The 20,072-nt window shown below is 45.8% G+C and overlaps 1 protein-coding gene across 5 annotated transcripts in view; it reads right to left on the reverse strand.

The window, feature by feature from the left end:
- The window catches only part of LOC115168099 (calmodulin-binding transcription activator 1-like), a 50,728-nt gene that overhangs the window by 9,854 nt on the left and 20,802 nt on the right, over positions 1 to 20,072 (reverse strand). For 2 of the 5 annotated variants that reach the window (XM_029723008.1, XM_029723012.1), the window contains 12 exons: positions 9,838 to 9,998; positions 9,520 to 9,716; positions 9,223 to 9,301; positions 8,691 to 9,036; positions 8,046 to 8,533; positions 7,071 to 7,249; positions 6,546 to 6,789; positions 5,601 to 5,672; positions 5,360 to 5,380; positions 4,800 to 4,999; positions 2,992 to 3,066; positions 2,593 to 2,623 (listed from right to left, as the gene is read on the reverse strand). In XM_029723008.1, coding sequence (XP_029578868.1) covers positions 2,593 to 2,623; positions 2,992 to 3,066; positions 4,800 to 4,999; positions 5,360 to 5,380; positions 5,601 to 5,672; positions 6,546 to 6,789; positions 7,071 to 7,249; positions 8,046 to 8,533; positions 8,691 to 9,036; positions 9,223 to 9,301; positions 9,520 to 9,716; positions 9,838 to 9,998 — 2,093 coding nt within the window. The remainder of the gene's footprint in view (positions 1 to 2,592; positions 2,624 to 2,991; positions 3,067 to 4,799; positions 5,000 to 5,359; positions 5,381 to 5,600; positions 5,673 to 6,545; positions 6,790 to 7,070; positions 7,250 to 8,045; positions 8,534 to 8,690; positions 9,037 to 9,222; positions 9,302 to 9,519; positions 9,717 to 9,837; positions 9,999 to 20,072) is intronic. The other 3 variants (XM_029723009.1, XM_029723010.1, XM_029723011.1) reach the window with 3 other exon arrangements.

Raw genomic sequence — 20,072 nt, forward strand, 5'->3', positions numbered from 1 at the left:
CTCCATAGAGGACACCATTCCCCTCCATAATTCCCTCCATAGAGGACACCATTCCCTTGAGGGAGGACAAGAGACATGGAGTGCGACACAGCCCTTGTCAACGGGAGCTGGTGCTGGTCTGGAAAGAAAACAGTGATAAATCTGACAACTATCAACATTGATAAAGACTTATTTGGATTCGATCTCATTCAGTCTAAATGATTCTGTTGAATCACTAAGTCTTACAGCTCACTGAGCCCATTCCTTCAATACTCTAGATTTTCTAACAGGTCAACATTGAAAACGATTCTTAAACCAGTTTGATTTACTTTTAGACTCTTGAGAATATAATGTGAATGAAATAAGGTGTCTTGATAATTGAACTCTCTTCAAAACAAATCTCAAGAGAGGAAACAGTCCCTTGACAATTCCACCAAATATTTGTTGGGCTGAAAGAGACCAAGGCAGGCAGAGGTTTACTAATTGGTTTGTATTTGGAACATTACTATGCACCAAATCAATGACTTTATCACTCCAGAATGGTGTTTAAATGAGTTTAATCAGAGGACTGTATTATTGTGTCTATCACTAAATGATCAACTACTAACACAATTGAAAACGTAACGCGTTCAATTTGCGAAAGAGGAGAAAATGTCATAGATATATTTAGACAAAAATATCCTATCCAAACTTGTATTGTGTTTGTATTGCATTATGTACTGGGAAGTGACATTACCTTGGCATTCCACTTGTGAACCATGTCCAAACTGAGCCATGTCCAAACTGAGCCAGAGCCAAACCGATGGCTCAGTAAACACCACACCTAATCAGTGAATGGATAGTGACACATACTTTAGAAATCCAGCATGTACAATGGACTCAGTAGATCTCACTGTACTGTAAGTCATTAGCCAATTACTGTGTTATATCATAATCAATATACCTATTGGCCCTTGGTGCTTGTTCTGCTGACCACAGGAACACTGGTGTATTTGCTCTGCCTGGCTTTACCTTCTATACTGCTTCTGAGAAAAGTCTTCTCATATGCATTTAGGATGAGTGGACAATGAGTGGACAGAACCAAGGTAATGTCTGTTTTTTACCATTGAGGACCACATTTTTATCACCATGGACCAGTTTTTACCACTGAGGACCAGTTTGGAAACAAGTGTTTTAATTTGTACTTTTAAGTGCTATCCTCTAGGAATACATTGCTTTGTTTTTTACCTACATGTTTTTTACCTACATTTCACACGGTTATCAACCCGGACGTCCTTTAACTCCACAAAGCTCAGTGGTGAGCCCCCACCCACACTGCTATTTATGTAGGTTTAGTGATTCTCAGTGTGCTACTTCCTCTTCCTCTTCCCCTGGGGTGTGAATCCATTACTGGTACCACTATTGCTGTTCTAACTCCCTGGAGGTGCATGGCAGGGACTTCCCATTGTTTGCCTGGTACTGCTAGTCTGACCTATTTGTGCCATCACAGCACTGTAACCCAGATCTTAACAAACATGCATGCTATCACATCTTTATAGTACTGTAACCTCACCTGCTCTCAAAGCACAGTAACCCATACCGTATAGTAACGATTGTTCAGATACAGAGTTAGTTAAGTTATCTGGGCTATAGCCTTATCAACCTAGCAATTTGTCATATAGAGATTGTGCTGATATATTACAATGAATTGATTCATACAATGAACTGATTCATAAATTCTAATTCCCTTGTCTAAGAAGATGAACTACAGTGTTTGTGAGTCATAAAGATGATGACGCTGATGATAACTGTCACATACTGTCGGTATTTTTGTCAATATGCCCGAAGACTTTCCGGGGGAGTAGTCGGACAGACAAATCGTTTCTACCCATGAAGAATTTCTTCAAGATTTTCAGTGGTGACGCAAGTGTCATTGAACCAGGCCTGAAATAGTGACAGATACCAATGCAATGCCGAAAGGAGCTCATACAAGACAGTTTCGACAGTTGGAGTGAACAAAACCAAAGGGGATCAAGCCCTCCCTCAACTGGGTCATGTGGGGCGCGACAGGACAGACAGTAAGACAGACAGCTGTTTGGGAGAGAACATCCGGTCCATAGCATGCCCGGGGGTACATGTTAAAGAGCAAGGCCCATAGAGTCATGCAACACAGTAAACATGATAGAGAAAACTACCTTCCGTTCTGTAAATAGGCATTTTCACAACCACATAAATAAAACAGAAGAACAATTCAACTCCTTTCCAGAGAAGAGAAAGAGGTGCCTGTTAAGTGTTGCGGTGACATAGTCATTCATAAGCGGTGGTTAGTTGGTTTAATAAGAGTAAAGTTACGTCTGCTCTGACTCTGAGCTTCTCAGTCAGTCCCCCTGTGGCTCCAGTAGGCAGCCATCATGCAAGCAGGCATCAAGCAACAGTGATGGACAAGATACAGGGAGGGGGAGAGAGAGAAAGAGAGAGGGAGGGAGAGATGGATGGAAAGAAAGTGAGAGAGAGAGGAGGTCAAGGACTCAGGATATATAACTGTATTGTTAGAGAGAGAGAGGCAGAGACATACAGTGTAGACAGGGAGGAGAGAAAGAGAAGGACGAACTGTGTTGCTGAGGCTGCACTCACCCGCTTGAACAGTCTATGGTCCATCAAGGGGCTTCGCATAAAGAGCAAAACAATACCAGACAGCTATTAGCACACAGTAGGCACTGTGAGGGAAGGAATGGGGGCGAGGAGAGGAGAGGTGGGGGCCAAATACAGTGACAGGGAATAGGGGGGTGTCTGAAGTGTTGTATATAACCCACCCAGACCTTTTATCAACCCCAAAATAAATAAAATAGACAAATGAAAACCGAGAACTGTCCCTCTCATCTGTGCAGACTCATTCTTGCCATCTAACGTGTAGTAAACCATTCATATATCTTGCAAATCCCTACACTGAAAGAAGGCATGTATTTGGTAGTGTGTGAATATAACAAACATATCTGGGAACCCATACGAGTTCATGTTGTGGGCAGGGCTTACCTGTGGCGGCAGCGGCGTAGAAACCTCATGATCTTCCTGGCAGCCTGGTCCTGCCTCTTAGTGAGCAGACTACTTCTACAACACACAAGACAAGAGGGAACATTGGCTTTTGAGAGGGTCCACAATATTAAAAGATACTGTGGTTGTTTGGAGCTAGTGTAGTTTTACAATGCTTGTGCTCTTTTTCAACCACGCTTTAAGCCTTACTTTGGAGATTTTGTATAGCATGGATACTGTCCTCTCCAGTACTCTAGAGCCTTAGTGTCTTCATTAATATAAAACATATTTACAGATGTCGTACGTTCAAAATCTCAACCAATTATGCATGAACACAGGAGGCCACTATGATCCTTGGGACTGCAAATGGGACTGCGGTCGTTCGTCCCTTAGAAATTGATTTCCCCAAGTGAAGTCTGCAAGGTTAAAGCGGCAGTCAGCAGTTGCCTTCTCCCCACCCCTGGTCCATTAAAAAGCTGAGGGATGGGGGCTGGAGAAATGTACCACTCTCAAATTCATACACGGAGCTATGGGTACAAGGACTGACCAAACCCTTAGTATCAAAATTATACTTTTGTGGGTATATAGAGTTTGTTAAAATGTACTTTGTTTTAAAACATTGGCATAAAATAAGCTTATATTTTGGGTTCTGATGGGGTATGACAGTTGAACAAAGCTCATGAGGCATTTCTAAGTTATATTCTTTAAGAATCATAGGTACATATCATTCATTTCTAAGTTATATTCTTTAAGAATCATAGGTACATATCATTCATTTCTAAGTTATATTCTTTAAGAATCATAGGTACATATCATTCATTTCTAAGTTATATTCTTTAAGAATCATAGGTACATATCATTCATTTATAAGTCCCAAAATAGATAACAACTGCAGACTGCTGCTATCCTGTAATGAGGCCCGCCTCCTGTATGTGTGTATTACTGTGCGTGTAGCTGAGTGTGTGTCAATGGGTTTATGCTGCTGTATGTTCGTGTGTGTGTTATTTAATCAATAAGGCATGAGGGGGGTTTGTGGTATATGGCCAATATACCACGGCCAAGGGCTGTTCTTAAGCACGATGCAACGCGGAGTGCCTAGATACAGCTCTAAGCCGTGGTATATTGGCCATATACCACAAACCCCTGAGTTGCCTTATTGCTATTATAAACTGGTTACCAACATAATTAGAGAAGTAAAAATAAATGTTTCGTCATACCCGTGGCTGTCAGCCAATCAGCATTCAAGGCTCGAACCACCCAGTTTATAATGTGTATTTAACTACGTGAGTTTGTGTTGCTGTGTTTCAGTGTGAGAGTGCTACTGTGTGTGTGCGTGTGTGTGTGTGTGTTGCTGTGTGTGTGTGTCACGGATCCCCACGGTACTGCTGCTCATTCTGTTCACCAGTTCCGGAGGTCGACGTCACCGGCCTTCTAGGCTGCACTGAACTGTGTCATTACGCACACCTGCCCCCTATTCCCACTGATTAGTACTTGTGCCCTTTGTTTCCCCCCCATTGGGCAGTCGATTATTGTTCCCATGTCCGTTGGTCGTGTGAGTACCTATGCATTGTCTCAGCCTGTGCTGTGTGTTTTGTGCATTGTGTATTACGGGTCTCGTCCCGTGTCGTTCATCAAGGTTTACCCTTGCTATTTTGTTTGGGTACATCCCAGTGTTTTATATACGTGTTTGTTTTGGGTGTATTAAAAACCCAGATGCTGTATTCCTGCGCCTGTCTCCACATCCTTTATACCAGCGTGACAGTGTGTTTAGCTACCTAAGTTTGTGTTGCTGTGTGTGTGTGTATACATACCTGAGTTTATGTTGCACCAGGGCAGCGGCGGCTCCTCTGCGGTGGGGCCTGAGCCTGCCATACTCCTTGTAGCTGCGGTAGTATTGCTGGATCAGCACGGCCGCCCGTCTGCTCTGCTGGAACTTCTTCTGCTCGTGGTAGCTGCGGAACTTACTCTGGATAAGAATGGCGGCCTGCGTCATCTTCTTATAAAGTGCATACTGCCACCGAGAGGACCAGAGAGAGGAGGAGACCAAGGGTCAGGAACAGGAGGGTTGGAAACGATGGCCTCAAACGCACACATCTCTTGTCTGATTCACACTATATGGCCAAATCAAGTCAAGCCAAACTGGGCTGACCTGGTGACGTATTCACTCTAGCTGCTGGAACCGTGCTGGAAAAGATAGACTAGCCAGTACGGTTAAGGTTGGCCCTAGAGTGTGAATCAGGCACAATACTATATAACTGGACTTAGGAAAGGTGCTGATGTAGGTTGAGTAGTAATATAACCAAGTCAAGTGTGATGATCAAGTGAACTTAGGTTGCATTGTAAGCAATCTGAGACAGTGAAAATATGTTACCTTCAAGGCTATCCATGTAAGCTTGCAAACAAAGAAAATGTGAGATTGTGAATCACGAAGGGGCATGAACAAGGTTCAGTCTGTGCCTAGGAAAACAGACTAAACTGAATAAAGTTAAAGGCTTTCTAAAAAACCCTAATCAATGTACTGCAATCAGTCCTACATCTATCCACTGTCTGTAAGATAATGCAATATGTAAAAGCATCCAACTATTGAATCTCCATGTGTGTGCCAAGCCTACCTGTTTGTACTTCTTGTAACAACGCTGAATGACGGCCGCAGCTACTTCCTGTTGATCTCTGAATGGGCGTCCCTGTGAGAGAGTAGGAGAGGTCAGAAGTCAGAAGTCAGAGTATAGGAGGTGGCGTAGTCTATTATAGAGCGCCACGGCTCCCTGAGGTCTCTTCCTGGGCCCAGGGCCCTGGTTGTCTGGAGGACAGAGGGAGGACCTGGGGTTGAGGAGGCTGGGGGAGAGGCTCCATCCTGGGCTGGGAGAGAAGAGAGGTAGGTGGTGGTGCCAGCCCAGAGTTCTTCTCCTCCCCAGTGTCAGCTGGCAGAGGGGTAGAACAGATGACAGTGAACGACAGTGAACAGTTTGAGACGTGGAAACTCATTAAAGCTAGCCATGGGGAGGATAGCAAGGTGAGGCGTGGGGAGGCTGGGCAGGGTATGTGGAGCTGGTTAAGGACAGGAAGCAGCGGGCTCCACACACATAATTTAAAGAGTAAGAGAGAGAGAGAAGACAGAGAAAGAAAGGGAGAGAGAGCTTACAGGGAGCAGGGAAGAGGGAGCAGTGCAGTCGTTCCTTAAAGCAAGGCCATGCTCTGCTCAAAGCAGTCCTTTCCCATGCTGAAACCACAGGGACCACAGAGTTTGAGTGTGTCTTAGTGAGACACGCACAGAGAGAGGAAGATATGAGTGTTAATTAACATAATCCGTTGATGATTACTGGGTGAGGGTCCTCACAGCAAAGATAGTGTCTTGTGCACTCAGCACACTCCGACACAGACCAGGACGTAGTTTTGTTCATATAGCTACCTTTCTAGATTCAAGGGACCCATTCATAATTTCACCTGATAACATTGTCAACACCACATCAACAGAGTGCCAGTCCTAACAGAGATGCTGTACATTGTCTTGTACAGCAGGTATGATGCTGTGTGTGGTACCTCATCCAGGCCTGTACCTTGTACTTGCGGAAGGCAGTTTGGACCAGACGCGCGGCCTCGTACAGCTCCCTCTGCTCAGGGTCGGACAGGGTGAGCTGGGCCAGGTCTCTCTCCACCTTGCTGTTGGAGGCCTGGAGGAACTCGCTCCAGTCGGCCGGGGGGGGCAGGGTGGGCCTCTCCATGGACCCCTCCCTCAGGGGAGAACCCTGTGGGCTGTGGCTGGGGTTGGAGGACGGAGCGAGAGGCTCACTGTACAGGGATCTGGAGGAAGATAGAGAGGGAGGGGCAGTGGGTGGGAGGTGACAATTTAAAAAGTAATCAGATAAGCATTGTTGACAGAAAATGTAGTACCAATACACTACTGCTATGCCATGCACAGGAAATCTTCTGCAAAACATTTATGGTCAGTTTCCCAGATCAGAATTAAGCCTACATATTCTCCATTCAGCATGCTTTTTAGACTAGGTATAGACTTAATCTGGGTACAGAAAACCAGACCAGATCACATTCAGTCCAGAGTGTGGCTCTGCTGTGTTGCTCACCGTAGATGTATAATGCTGGGCAGCTGTTCCACGTCTCCGAGGTAACTGGCCAACCAGCTCATGGTGTTACTGACCCCAGTACTGTCCAGGGGCACCCCGTCCAGGGCCACAAAGTTCTCCCTCTTGATCCTCTCTGGGGTCGCCTCAATGATGTGCTCTGCCAGAGTCATCATGTTCACCTGCAGGGGGAGAATCCCCCAGGATTGAGTATACTGCAGATCACACACTTAGCACATTGGTACCTTATTGTCTGCCGGTTTGTTCTGTTGCTTTACAATGACGTGCTTTTTGGTTCCGGTGCATCACAATGTTGCAGGAAGGATGCGTCACTACGTCCCCATTTAATCTTAGATGTTTCCACATTATGAGTTTGCAAGTTTAGAATGACTTCTAAGAAACAATGGACATTAAACATGACAACGATCGTGACAATGACAATGAAGACGATGGTTGTTATTGTTGTGCTTCCCTCCTCTGCCCCTCATCTCGCAGGCTCAGCCTCAGTGTGACTGTGATGGATGGCAGAGGGCTCTCTTGGCTGTGAAAGCCGATCAATGGATGGAGTTTATTATGTGGTGATGGAGGTCCACACACTGCCGGGGAGGCCTAGGATCCCTCTGTGTATGTGGGTGTGTGTGCGTTGACTTCACACGTCAGGGGATCCAGTGGCACGGCCCAACAGAGCTGCCAGCGGTCAATCTCAATCTTCTTGTCATGTATATTCACTGGTAGTTCAGATCTATAGACGTGAGGTCGATACTATGGCGTGCTATGGATATAGTGTTGTCTGGTAAACAAGTGTGAATGTACGTGCAATGAGCAGGCCAATAGACAGGGTTGGCAGTGCAGTGAGTGGTAAACAGTAGAGTCACTGTCTTGAGTAAATATATGGTAAAAAGCAACTATCTCCAGTAAAGATATGATAAAGAGTAACTAGAGTAAAGAGACAGTAGAGAGTAGGGTGAGTTAACTGACCTGCAGGTCGTTCATCTGTGTCATACAGTCCTGGTTCTCCAGATCTTCTCTGTAGGACAGCAGCTCCGTGCTCACCATCTCTCTCTCAGCCATCACCAGCATGTTCCCCAGCTGTTCCCTCTGTCTCAGCCTGCTAGCCAGCTTCTCCTTTCCCAGGCTGCTGCCCCCAGAGCCCCCCGAGCCCTTTCTGCCTGAGCCCCCACTGGAGAAACCCTCCCTGGAGCGCCACTTGGCTCCCCCAGCTTCTCCAGCACTTCCCCCACTGGAGAGGCTCTTGTCTGGGCCGAGGCCCTCATGGGACAGGCTCTTGGGGCTGAAGGACAGCTTGTGTAGCTGCTGCTGCTCCAGGCTCAGTGGGACAGACATGGCCTTGTCGGGCCGGACCTGGAACATCTCTGGGTTGGGCTTGTGTTTCTTGGCCAGGGGCAGGTCTCGCTGGCACTCACTGCTGTAGTAGTTGGAGGGCTCGGATCGCGGCCTTCTCAAGTCTGCAGAAGGGATACAAGATACTATTTTAGAGACATTTAAACAAACAATATTTCCAAAATGTTTTTGTCTAAAGCTCTTTTCTATTGTCCCTTTACCCCACTGCTACCAGTGTGGGGCCTCAGTTACTGCCTCTCCTGTCCTCCAGTCTGCTCTGACCTGGGTTGAGGTTGCTCGAGGTGGTCGTGGCCGTGGTGGCGCCTCCTTTCTTCCCGCCGGGCGCCATCACGCCGTCGCTGGCCCATGTGACCATCCAGCTGTCTGAGGTGGGAGCGTCGTGGGGGGTGGGGGAGAAGGACATGCGTGTGTTGGGGGGAAGAGGTGCAGGGGGCTGCTGTTCCTCTCTCTGCAGCTGCTCCAGACACTCGGCCAGCTTGGTGTGGCCGCGGGAGCGGGCGATGGACAGGGGCAGGCGTCCCAGGGAGTCAGGGATGGCAAGGGCCCGTCGGTCCCATTTATACAGGACCACTGCCGCTTCCAGGTGACCTAGGGCACACGCCCACATCTGGAGAAAAGACAGCAGTGGCACAGGTCACAGGTCAGAGAAAAGGTGCCAGCATGCCTGTGGTCATTTACATTCTTGGAAAAGTTAATCTTACAATTTAATGATTTATGAAAGTCTGCAGCGTTTGAAAGGCTTTATGGAAGACTCCTGCAATGGTTTCATGAGATACAGCTCTCTATATCTTACCAGAGGGGTGCAGGAGAAGTGGTCCACATTGAGGGGGTCTACCTCCAACTCCAGGTCAATGCTGTCTGCATGCTTGGTGCTGTTGGAGGATAGAACAGAACACTGTACTCCCGGACTGAACTACCTCTGGCTAAAACACAACATTATCTACATAGATTAAAACTTTATTTACAACTTTTGAATACAGTATTTCCTGGTCCTAAACCAGTTCCATAATAGATATTTATATGTCCCAAGGTCACTCTGTATATTTCTTTGATAAACAGACAATCAGAGGTCTCTGAGGTTCTCACTCACCGCCACTTGATGAGTGTCTGGATGAGGGTGGCGTAGCCCTGCCCAGCGGCCAGGTGAAGCAGGGTCATGCCCCTGAAGGTCTTGGAGTGGATCAGGTGTTTGGACTTGGCCCAGCAGGCCCGGTTCATCATCTTCTCACACACCACCACTACACGGCTCTCAAAGCTGCTGCCAGCCTGACCCTGCCCTGACACACACTGACAACACACAAACACAACACTTGACTTCTCAAACAGAAACAAACAGTACGTTTCTATATCGCTGAATACATCACAAAGCCATTGCTCCATCAAAGAAAAATAGTATGATTTACTTTACCTGTGTCTGGCTGTTGTTACCACCACCACCTCCTCCTCCACCTGCTCCTGCTCCTCCTCCTGCCCCTCCTCCACTGCTCTGCTGATGATGGGAGGCCATCTCTGCCATCCGTCTCTCCATCTGCTCCAGGCGCTCCAGGATGGACATTCTGAACTGGTTATCTGCAACATAGACACATAATACACGTCAGCATCCATAGACCTACAGTATGGTCATCAGTGAAACCCAGTACTATGGTGCAATATGGTGCCTATGAAGGCATCTGTATAAATCAGAAGGTATCTGCAACCAAGACACATAATCACGTCGAACAATAACATCAATCATTAACTTCAGCACCACAATTGCCTTTACTTAAATGACCTTTAAGGCCCATCAATCTTGTGCTAATTGCTGCATGCACACTAATTCAGTCATTCATAAAAATGCTTTTTTCCTCTAGTAATCTGGACTGGATGATTGACCAGCGAGTGGATGGAGGCTTGGTGAAAGTGTCCACCCCTGCACACACACACACACACACACACACACACACACACACACACACACACACACACACACACACACACACACACACACACACACACACACACACACACACACACACACACACACACACACACACACACACACACACACACACACACACACACAGTCCTAGACACTCACTCTCTGAGGAGAGTCTGCAGATGGACTCTCTCTCCTACTGATGAACTACCTCTAGTCCATTATGACAGAGTTGATCATTCCTGCTGTGTTCTGCCTCTCTTGGCCACATAACACTACCTTTGGCTTATACGGTAGGAGGGGCTGAGAGCCACTGTACAAAATCACTCAACAAGCACTCGTCCATAGTCCTTGAGAAAGGCTTTCCATAGATGGACAGATGGAGGCTAATAGGCTGTACAGTTACTAAATGTTGCTGGCAAATAGTTTTCCAACCATGAGCAGTGTTAACCAACAAATCTACAACGTGGACTGAAAGAAATGCTTCTGGAATTACTGTTCAAAACATAATAAATGCTGAGTCATTTAAAAGTGCTGAATGCCATAACAATGAATTACAAGCATACAGAAAATTGCATGCTTACAGTGTATTTTATGCTTGAAGCCACACAAGTAAAATCAAATGATGATGACTAATTGGGGGAAAAATTAGTGGGTATTGGGTAATGGGTAGTGGGTAATTGGTAGTGGGTAATGGGTAATGGGTAATTGGTAGTGGGTAATGGGTAATGGGTAGTGGGTAAAGGGTAATTGGTAGTGGGTAATGGGTAGTGGGTAATGGGTAATGGGTAGTGGGTAATTGGTAGTGGGTAGTGGGTAATTGGTAATGGGTAGTGGGTAATGGGTAAAGGGTAATGGGTAGTGGGTAATGGGTAGTGGGTAAAGGGTAATTGGCAGTGGGTAATGGGTAGTGGGTAAAGGGTAACGGGTAGTGGGTAATGGGTAGTGGGTAATGGGTAATTGGTAGTGGGTAATGGGAAGTGGGTAATGGGTAAAGGGTAATGGGTAGTGGGTAATTGGTAGTGGGTAGTGGGTAATGGGTAGTGGGTAATGGGTAGTGGGTAATGGGTAGTGGGTAAAGGGTAATTGGTAGTGGGTAATGGGTAATGGGTAGTGGGTAAAGGGTAATTGGTAGTGGGTAATGGGTAAAGGGTAGTGAGTAATGGGTAATGGGTAGTGGGTAATGGGTAAAGGGTAGTGGGTAATGGGTAGTGGGTAATGGGTAGTGGGTAAAGGGTAATTGGTAGTGGGTAATGGGTAGTGGGTAATGGGTAGTGGGTAAAGGGTAATTGGTAGTGGGTAATGGGTAGTGGGTAAAGGGTAGTGAGTAATGGGTAATGGGTAGTGGGTAATGGGTAGTGGGTAATGGGTAGTGGGTAATGGGTAGTGGGTAAAGGGTAATGGGTAGTGGGTAATGGGTAGTGGGTAATGGTTGGAGTAGGACTGCACTCACTGCTCTCCATCAGTTGACCTGCAGTTAATGTGCTTTAGTCCATTACACCACCATACACACGGACGCACTCATCCACACACACAGACAGACACACACGCACTCATCCACACACACAGACAGACACACAGATGCACACACACAGACAGACACACACATGCACACACATCCACACACACAGACAGACACACACGCACACATCCACACACACAGACAGACACACAGATGCACACACACAGACAGACACACACGCACACATCCACACACACAGACAGACACACACATGCACACACATCCACACACACAGACAGACACACACATGCACACACATCCACACACACACGCACACACTCACATGCACACAAACGCACACACACAGACCGATGTGCACCGATTGTGGGATGGGCACAGTGAGTCCATTGCAGTAGGGAAGGCAGGCAGGGAAGGAGTGTGGAACACTGCATTAGCATTCCTCATTTAGCTGTTTCTGTGGCAACCTGCTACCGAGCGGTAACTAAGCGACAGGAATATGCCTGTCTGTGTATGGTTCCTTCCTCCCCGCGGCATTGGCTTATTGATGAATGGGAAGAGGAAGACTCGGCGCACGAGTAGAAAACGGGGCAGAAAATCCCACAATGGAAAAACTACAAACATACATACATGTACATCTATTCTCCATCACTATGTTACAATAACTATCGTACATGATCTTCCTGAGGGGACACTGCAGTAACAACATAATGACTTCCTAAGTGGGGAGCCGTCACAGCAGCGTCCCTGTGACATTTCCACTACTGGCGTTTCCTGGCAGTCAGTCTCAGGCAGAAGCTCTCCGCCCTTCAGGGAGTGAATGTCATGCTTGTGTTCACTATAAGTCAAGTAATTGTTACTGTTAAAGGAAAAAACATACAGCCAGTAAATTACTTCTGTCACTGATGATGTGTAGTAGATCTAGAAAATCCAATGGATGTTCATCCCACATACACACCATCCTTATGTCTCTCCCCAGCTCTCATCCTGTCAGCAGCCATTGCTGACACTTAAATTACAACCCCCCCATAGTGCTAGCTTTCATCACCTCTCCATAGGCGGCTACGGGCAAAGTGATGATGAGGGCTGCAGAGGTGCATCAGCCAGCTCATACCCTAGTGGTAGGAGGGGGGGGGGGGGGTAAGGGTCAGAGGGGTTAAGTAGGTCACAACCCGGCAGCATTTCTAGGCACCAGGGTTATGCTCTCTGAGAGGGGAAGGCTGAGAGAGGGAGAGGGGGAGAGAGACGGTGGCAGGGGCAGGACGAGAGGACTCTCTTTGTTCAGACCCAGTGCTGCAGTGTGCTGCAGTGCAGATGATGTCATCTCCACCTGCTGCCTGCTGCTCTGAATGCGATGCACGTATACTGCAGAGGGAGGAGGGAGGGAGCACAGAGCGGGAGGGATGGAGGGAGGGAGGGAGGGAGCACAGAGCGGGAGGGATGGAGGGATGGAGGGAGGGAGGGAGCATCCAGCCAAACAGAACTATAACAACACTCTAACATCACCAACAGCCTCCTTTGTGCCTTGTTCCTCCCTCTCTTGACAGTGTGTAATAGAAGACGTCTACACTGGTCACTAAGGCTGCCGCGCCACAGAGCTCTGACTGACAGGGAGCCTGGCACATCATATGAACAGTAGCTGACTAATCCCTTACCCCAGAAAACACATGCAGACATGTATTAGCTGACAAACAGGAGCTGCTCAAACTGGGTTTGTGTGTTTGAGGACAGGCCAACATATTCTCATTCTACATGCTGCTTCATCCTATACAGCTATGGCTGACAGTTTGAAATACACTACATAATCCCTTAAATGGTTAAGTGAGAAGGGAACAAAAGCACTAGCATAAACACTTCAGGTATAGTCTAAAGCTTCTAGTAATGTGTATGAGGACTTGAGCCACAGGTTTGGAGCAGCACAGTAGAGACAGCTCTCTGTCTTAGCCCAGGGACATGAGGACAGGCCACTATCTATTTCACTGCAGATACACACTGCCCAGGTTGAGAAGGCGCAAGACAGGTATACACACACACAAACGCGCAAACACACTAACTATGTGATAGACCGGGCAAACTAGATACAAACACTTATTTGCAGTTAATTAGCTCTCAATGTATAATGTAGTAGCATGGAGTGGAAGGTACACGGAAGGCCACATGAGACTAGGTAGGCATCAATGATGAATATTCTACACTTTTAGTACAAATACTGGTCTGGATGCCAGGCTAACAATACTGAGTCACAATGGTCTGGATGCCAGGCTAACAATACTGAGCCTCAATGGTCTGGATGCCAGGCTAACAATACTGAGCCTCAATGGTCTGGATGCCAGGCTAACAATACTGAGTCACAATGGTCTGGATGCCAGGCTAACAATACTGAGTCACAATGGTCTGGATGCCAGGCTAACAATACTGAGTCACAATGGTCTGGATGCCAGGCTAACAATACTGAGCCTCAATGGTCTGGATGCCAGGCTAACAATACTGAGCCTCAATGGTCTGGATGCCAGGCTAACAATACTGAGTCACAATGGTCTGGATGCCAGGCTAACAATACTGAGTCACAATGGTCTGGATGCCAGGCTAACAATACTGAGCCTCAATGGTCTGGATGCCAGGCTAACAATACTGAGTCACAATGGTCTGGATGCCAGGCTAACAATACTGAGTCACAATGGTCTGGATGCCAGGCTAACAATACTGAGTCACAATGGTCTGGATGCCAGGCTAACAATACTGAGTCACAATGGTCTGGATGCCAGGCTAACAATACTGAGCCTCAATGGTCTGGATGCCAGGCTAACAATACTGAGCCTCAATGGTCTGGATGCCAGGCTAACAATACTGAGTCACAATGGTCTGGATGCCAGGCTAACAATACTGAGTCACAATGGTCTGGATGCCAGGCTAACAATACTGAGCCTCAATGGTCTGGATGCCAGGCTAACAATACTGAGCCTCAATGGTCTGGATGCCAGGCTAACAATACTGAGTCACAATGGTCTGGATGCCAGGCTAACAATACTGAGCCTCAATGGTCTGGATGCCAGGCTAACAATACTGAGTCACAATGGCCTGGATGCCAGGCTAACAATACTGAGTCACAATGGTCTGGATGCCAGGCTAACAATACTGAGTCACAATGGTCTGGATGCCAGGCTAACAATACTGAGTCACAATGGTCTGGATGCCAGGCTAACAATACTGAGTCACAATGGTCTGGATTTAGAGCAGAAGTGTCAGCTGACACCTTCCTCCTCACACACCAACTTGTGGGTCCGTTAATGCCACTCAACCACTGTTCTACAGCTGAACCCCAACATTATCTCTATGTGACTACTGTAGCAAACCCCCACATGTACTGATCTAGAAAGGCTGGGTCCAACCTCTATGTGACTACTGTAGTAAACCACCACATGTACTGATCTAGACAGGCTGGGTCCAATCTCTATGTGACTACTGTAGCAAACCCCCACATGTACTGATCTAGAAAGGCTGGGCCCAATCTCTATGTGACTACTGTAGTCTACCCCCACATGTACTGATCTAGAAAGGCTGGGTCCAACCTCTATGTGACTACTGTAGCAAACCACCACATGTACTGATCTAGAAAGGCTGGGTCCAATCTCTATGTGACTACTGTAGTAAACCTCCACATGTACTGATCTAGAAAGGCTGGGTCAAATCTCTATGTGACTACTGTAGTAAACCCCCACATGTACTGATCTAGAAAGGCTGGGTCAAATCTCTATGTGACTACTGTAGTAAACCCCCACATGTACTGATCTAGAAAGGCTGGGTCCAACCTCTATGTGACTACTGTAGCAAACCCCCACATGTACTGATCTAGAAAGGCTGGGTCCAACCTCTATGTGACTACTGTAGTAAACCACCACATGTACTGATCTAGACAGGCTGGGTCCAATCTCTATGTGACTACTGTAGCAAATCCCCACATGTACTGATCTAGAAAGGCTGGGCCCAATCTCTATGTGACTACTGTAGTCTACCCCCACATGTACTGATCTAGAAAGGCTGGGTCCAACCTCTATGTGACTACTGTAGCAAACCACCACATGTACTGATCTAGAAAGGCTGGGTCCAATCTCTATGTGACTACTGTAGTAAACCTCCACATGTACTGATCTAGAAAGGCTGGGTCAAATCTCTATGTGACTACTGTAGTAAACCCCCACATGTACTGATCTAGAAAGGCTGGGTCAAATCTCTATGTGACTACTGTAGTAAACCCCCACATGTACTGATCTAGAAAGGCTGGGTCCAACCTCTATGTGACTACTGTAGTAAACCACCACATGTACTGATCTAGAAAGGCTGGGTCAAATCTCTATGTGACTACTGTAGTCTACCCCCACATGTACTGATCTAGAAAGGCTGCGTCCAACCTCTATGTGACTACTGTAGCAAACCACCACATGCACTGATCTAGAAAGGCTGGGTCCAACCTCTATGTGACTACTGTAGCAAACCACCACATGTACTGATCTAGAAAGGCTGGGTCCAACCTCTATGTGACTACTGTAGTAAACCCCCACATGTACTGATCTACAAAGGCTGGGTCCAACCTCTATGTGACTACTGTAGTAAACCACCACATGTACTGATCTAGAAAGGCTGGGTCCAACCTCTATGTGACTACTGTAGCAAACCTCCACATGTACTGATCTAGAAAGGCTGGGTCCAACCTCTATGTGACTACTGTAGCAAACCTCCACATGTACTGATCTAGAAAGGCTGGGTCCAACTTCTATGTGACTACTGTAGCAAACCCCCACATGTAGTCTAATAGACAAGCTGTGGCTATAGCAAACCCCTGCATGTTCAGTAGTTAGAAAGACTGTGGTCCTACCACCCTCAGAGTCTGTGACTGTGCAGCACATTCTCCTGATTGACAGAAGCTGGTATTTGTGCCTGTCTAAAGGAAGATGTTGCTAGGCCATCTGGCACAGGCCCACACAGCTGGGACCCATGGGTACGCTGATAATCCAAGGCTAAGTCACCTTTCTTCCTTTGGCATAATGACCAGCTTTGTTTGTTCTGTCCATTGTGGCTGGTTTCTTTAATAGGGTTTCCTCTTCCTTCAGCTTGTAATGGATTTATGTGCAGCATTCTTTCTTCTGGACAGAGTATAGGATATTGATGAGAGGTTTGAAAAGACCAAAAGTTAAAACCACAGAAACGTGAAAAAAAAAGTGAATTTTCTTAATTTTTTGAGAGTGCATTTATCTGAAAACATTGACCCCACAAATGTGTCAGCTTGACACAAACAAAGAAACAACAACAAGGGTCGTCATGGGTCAAAATCAGAAGAACACCAGACCTTTCCTATTGAGAACACTACATAGATAGAATCGAATGTCCTGTAGTGATTAGAGCAGGTTAGCGTTTTTTGTCATGAATATTGTTCTGGAGGCAGCTCTGCAGAGTGGTCACTAGTTGGCACAGCCACCAAGTCATAAATTCAGATGTTAAACCTAACCTTAACCACACTGCTAACCCTAATGCCTAACCCTAACCTTAAATGAAGACCAAAAAGTCATTTTTTTTCATTCATCTTTACAATATAGTCAATTTTTATTTTGGAGCTGAACCATCTAGCAGAAATAGCTCAGTTCTGCCTCAAGGACAAGACTCATCCCAATAAATGTCTACCTGTGTGATTATAGGGGTCAATGAGAGGAAAAGTGCAGTCTGTTGATGCAGCTTTTATTATTGTAATTGTAATGTTGCTTTATGTTATGCTCTATATTATTATGGGGCGGTGTTAGCCCCGAGGTTAGAGATGCGTGCCAGCAACCGGAGGGTTACCGGTTCGGATTCCACTACTGATGGGGGTAAAAATCTGTCGGGGCTGAGCCTGCAACCAGAAGGGTGCCACCTAATGCCAATGTTTCCTTGAGCAAGGAACTAATCTTCTTATTGGGCATTGCACAGCGGCTGCCCTCTGCTCCAGCCTCTCCAACCTAGTGTGTGTGTGTGTGTGTGTGTGTGTGTGTGTGTGTGTGTGTGTGTGTGTGTGTGTGTGTGTGTGTGTCAGGGGGTGAATCAAAGCAGAAGCAGATAAAAACAGAAGACACATTTCCATCTCGCGTGGACTAATAAAGTTTATCCATCTCTAACCTGGTTTGTAACCCTCGGGACCTTCATCGCACATGAATTTTGCAGGAGAAAATCCATGTTACATCAATTGCACAGTAATGGTTAACAAGCACAGTATATATCAGCAGAAAATCAGGATGTAGGCGTCTCACCTTCTCTTGCAACATATTAGTATTGACTAATGTAAAGCAACACAAGTTTAGCTGAAGCTTTTCCTCTATCACTGTATTATTCAAGAAACCGACCATTCATGCAACAGGGTTCTTCTACACTCTACAGGATTCTACATACATAACAATAGAGGGGCACACAGCTGCAACAAAAAGCCAATGGATGCTTTCTACTTCACACATAAGTCTGTTTAGCGACTCCTAATATGACAGTCCCGCTTGGCAAGGTTGGAAATAAGCTAACCAGGTAGCATGCGCCTGACCTCATGGCATCAGTCCAGCTCCAGAGGTGAAGCATCTCAATTTCAATTCGACGTCAAGACTGACGAGGTACTCTATATTTCAGACTGCTCTGCTCTCACAAGCCCGTGAACTGCCACGAGAAGAGACAACAAAGGGGAATTACTGCTTGGTATCTGCTATTACAGAAAATGACAAATACCTGCTGTGCTAATGACTACACAAAACCTATGATTATAACAAACGTACACTGTAGAATGTAGCAAAGAAGAAATCACACTAGACCTTTACACGTACAGTGACGTCCTAAATTATTGACACCCTTGATGACGATGAGAAATAATGACTGTATAAAATATATAATTCAAATACTGAGCTATATTGTATGCTCAGAAAATTGGGGAAATTATATTATTTTATGCTAATAATATTGCTTGGAGAAAGAGATTTTGTTTAACATGAAATAAACATCTAAAAAAAAGTAGGGGTCAAAACTATTGACACCCCTAAAGATTCTTAGAAATAAAGTAGTCAAAAGTTTGGTATTTGGTTCCATATTCCTAGCACACACAGCGAGCTTGTGGCTCTACAAAATTGTCTGATGCATTTGCAGTTCGTTTTGGTTGTGTTTCAGATTATTTTGTGCCGAATAGAAATTCATGGTAAATAATGTATTATGTCATTTTGGATTCACTTTTATTTTAAATAAAAATAGAATATGTTTCTAAACACTTCTACATTCATGTGGATACTACCCATGATTACAGATTATGCTGAATGAATTGTGAATAATGATGAGTGAGAAAGTTACAGAGGGTCAAAGATCATACCTCCATGCTAACCTCCCCTGTTATAGTTAATGGTGAGAGGTTAGCATGTCTTGTGGGTATGGTCTTTGACCCTCTGTAACTAGCCCTACAGTATCCTATTCATAAAACCATGAAAATGCTATCCTAAAGAAGACACGTGGAATGACACTATGTATGAAGGCACATCTTACACTTGCTAGTCAGCTAAACAGAAGCAATTTCTTCATTTCTTGTTCTTTCTTAAAACGTTTGGATTGCATTGCTAGATATTACTGTACTGTCGGAGCTAGAAACATAAGCGTTTCGCTGCACCTGTGATAATATCTGCAAAACGGTGTACGCAACCAATAAAGGTTGATTTGATTTAAATCACGGCATGTGTCACAGCAATGTAAAGTCACCTGTCTGTATCAGTAATAGTTCTGACTTGTGGTATATATGACAGCATCTTGGAAAGTAATAGTCCCCCACTGCTAGGTGTTGGAAACACACAACTATTGACAGTATACTGTGCTCAGCCTGAGTAAATGGTAACAGTAAAGGGTTAGCTATTAACATTTACCAACAACTATAACTTATGAGCTATTGAAGAGGCACACAGACACATTTGCTAAAAAAGTTTTAGAAAAATATAAGGAAGTAATGTGTATTATGTGTGGGAACTTGAATTGGGTCATCACAAATTACCTTAAGGGGATGCATAGAGAGAAGACACAAATGAGCCATGTTCTCCAAAGAGCCAATTCCTCCCTCCACAGGTTCCATTTCTGTAAAGCCATGCCCAGAGGCTGGCCATTCCAGGCTGGCCATTCCCAGGTAAGCACTTCCACTTCACTGGAGCTGCTCTCATTCTATCAACCATTTCTGACTGGACAAACTCCTGCAGCAGTACATTATTACAGTTGC

Source organism: Salmo trutta, chromosome 30 (assembly GCF_901001165.1).
Source record: "Salmo trutta chromosome 30, fSalTru1.1, whole genome shotgun sequence".
Taxonomy (NCBI): Eukaryota; Metazoa; Chordata; class Actinopteri; order Salmoniformes; family Salmonidae; genus Salmo; species Salmo trutta.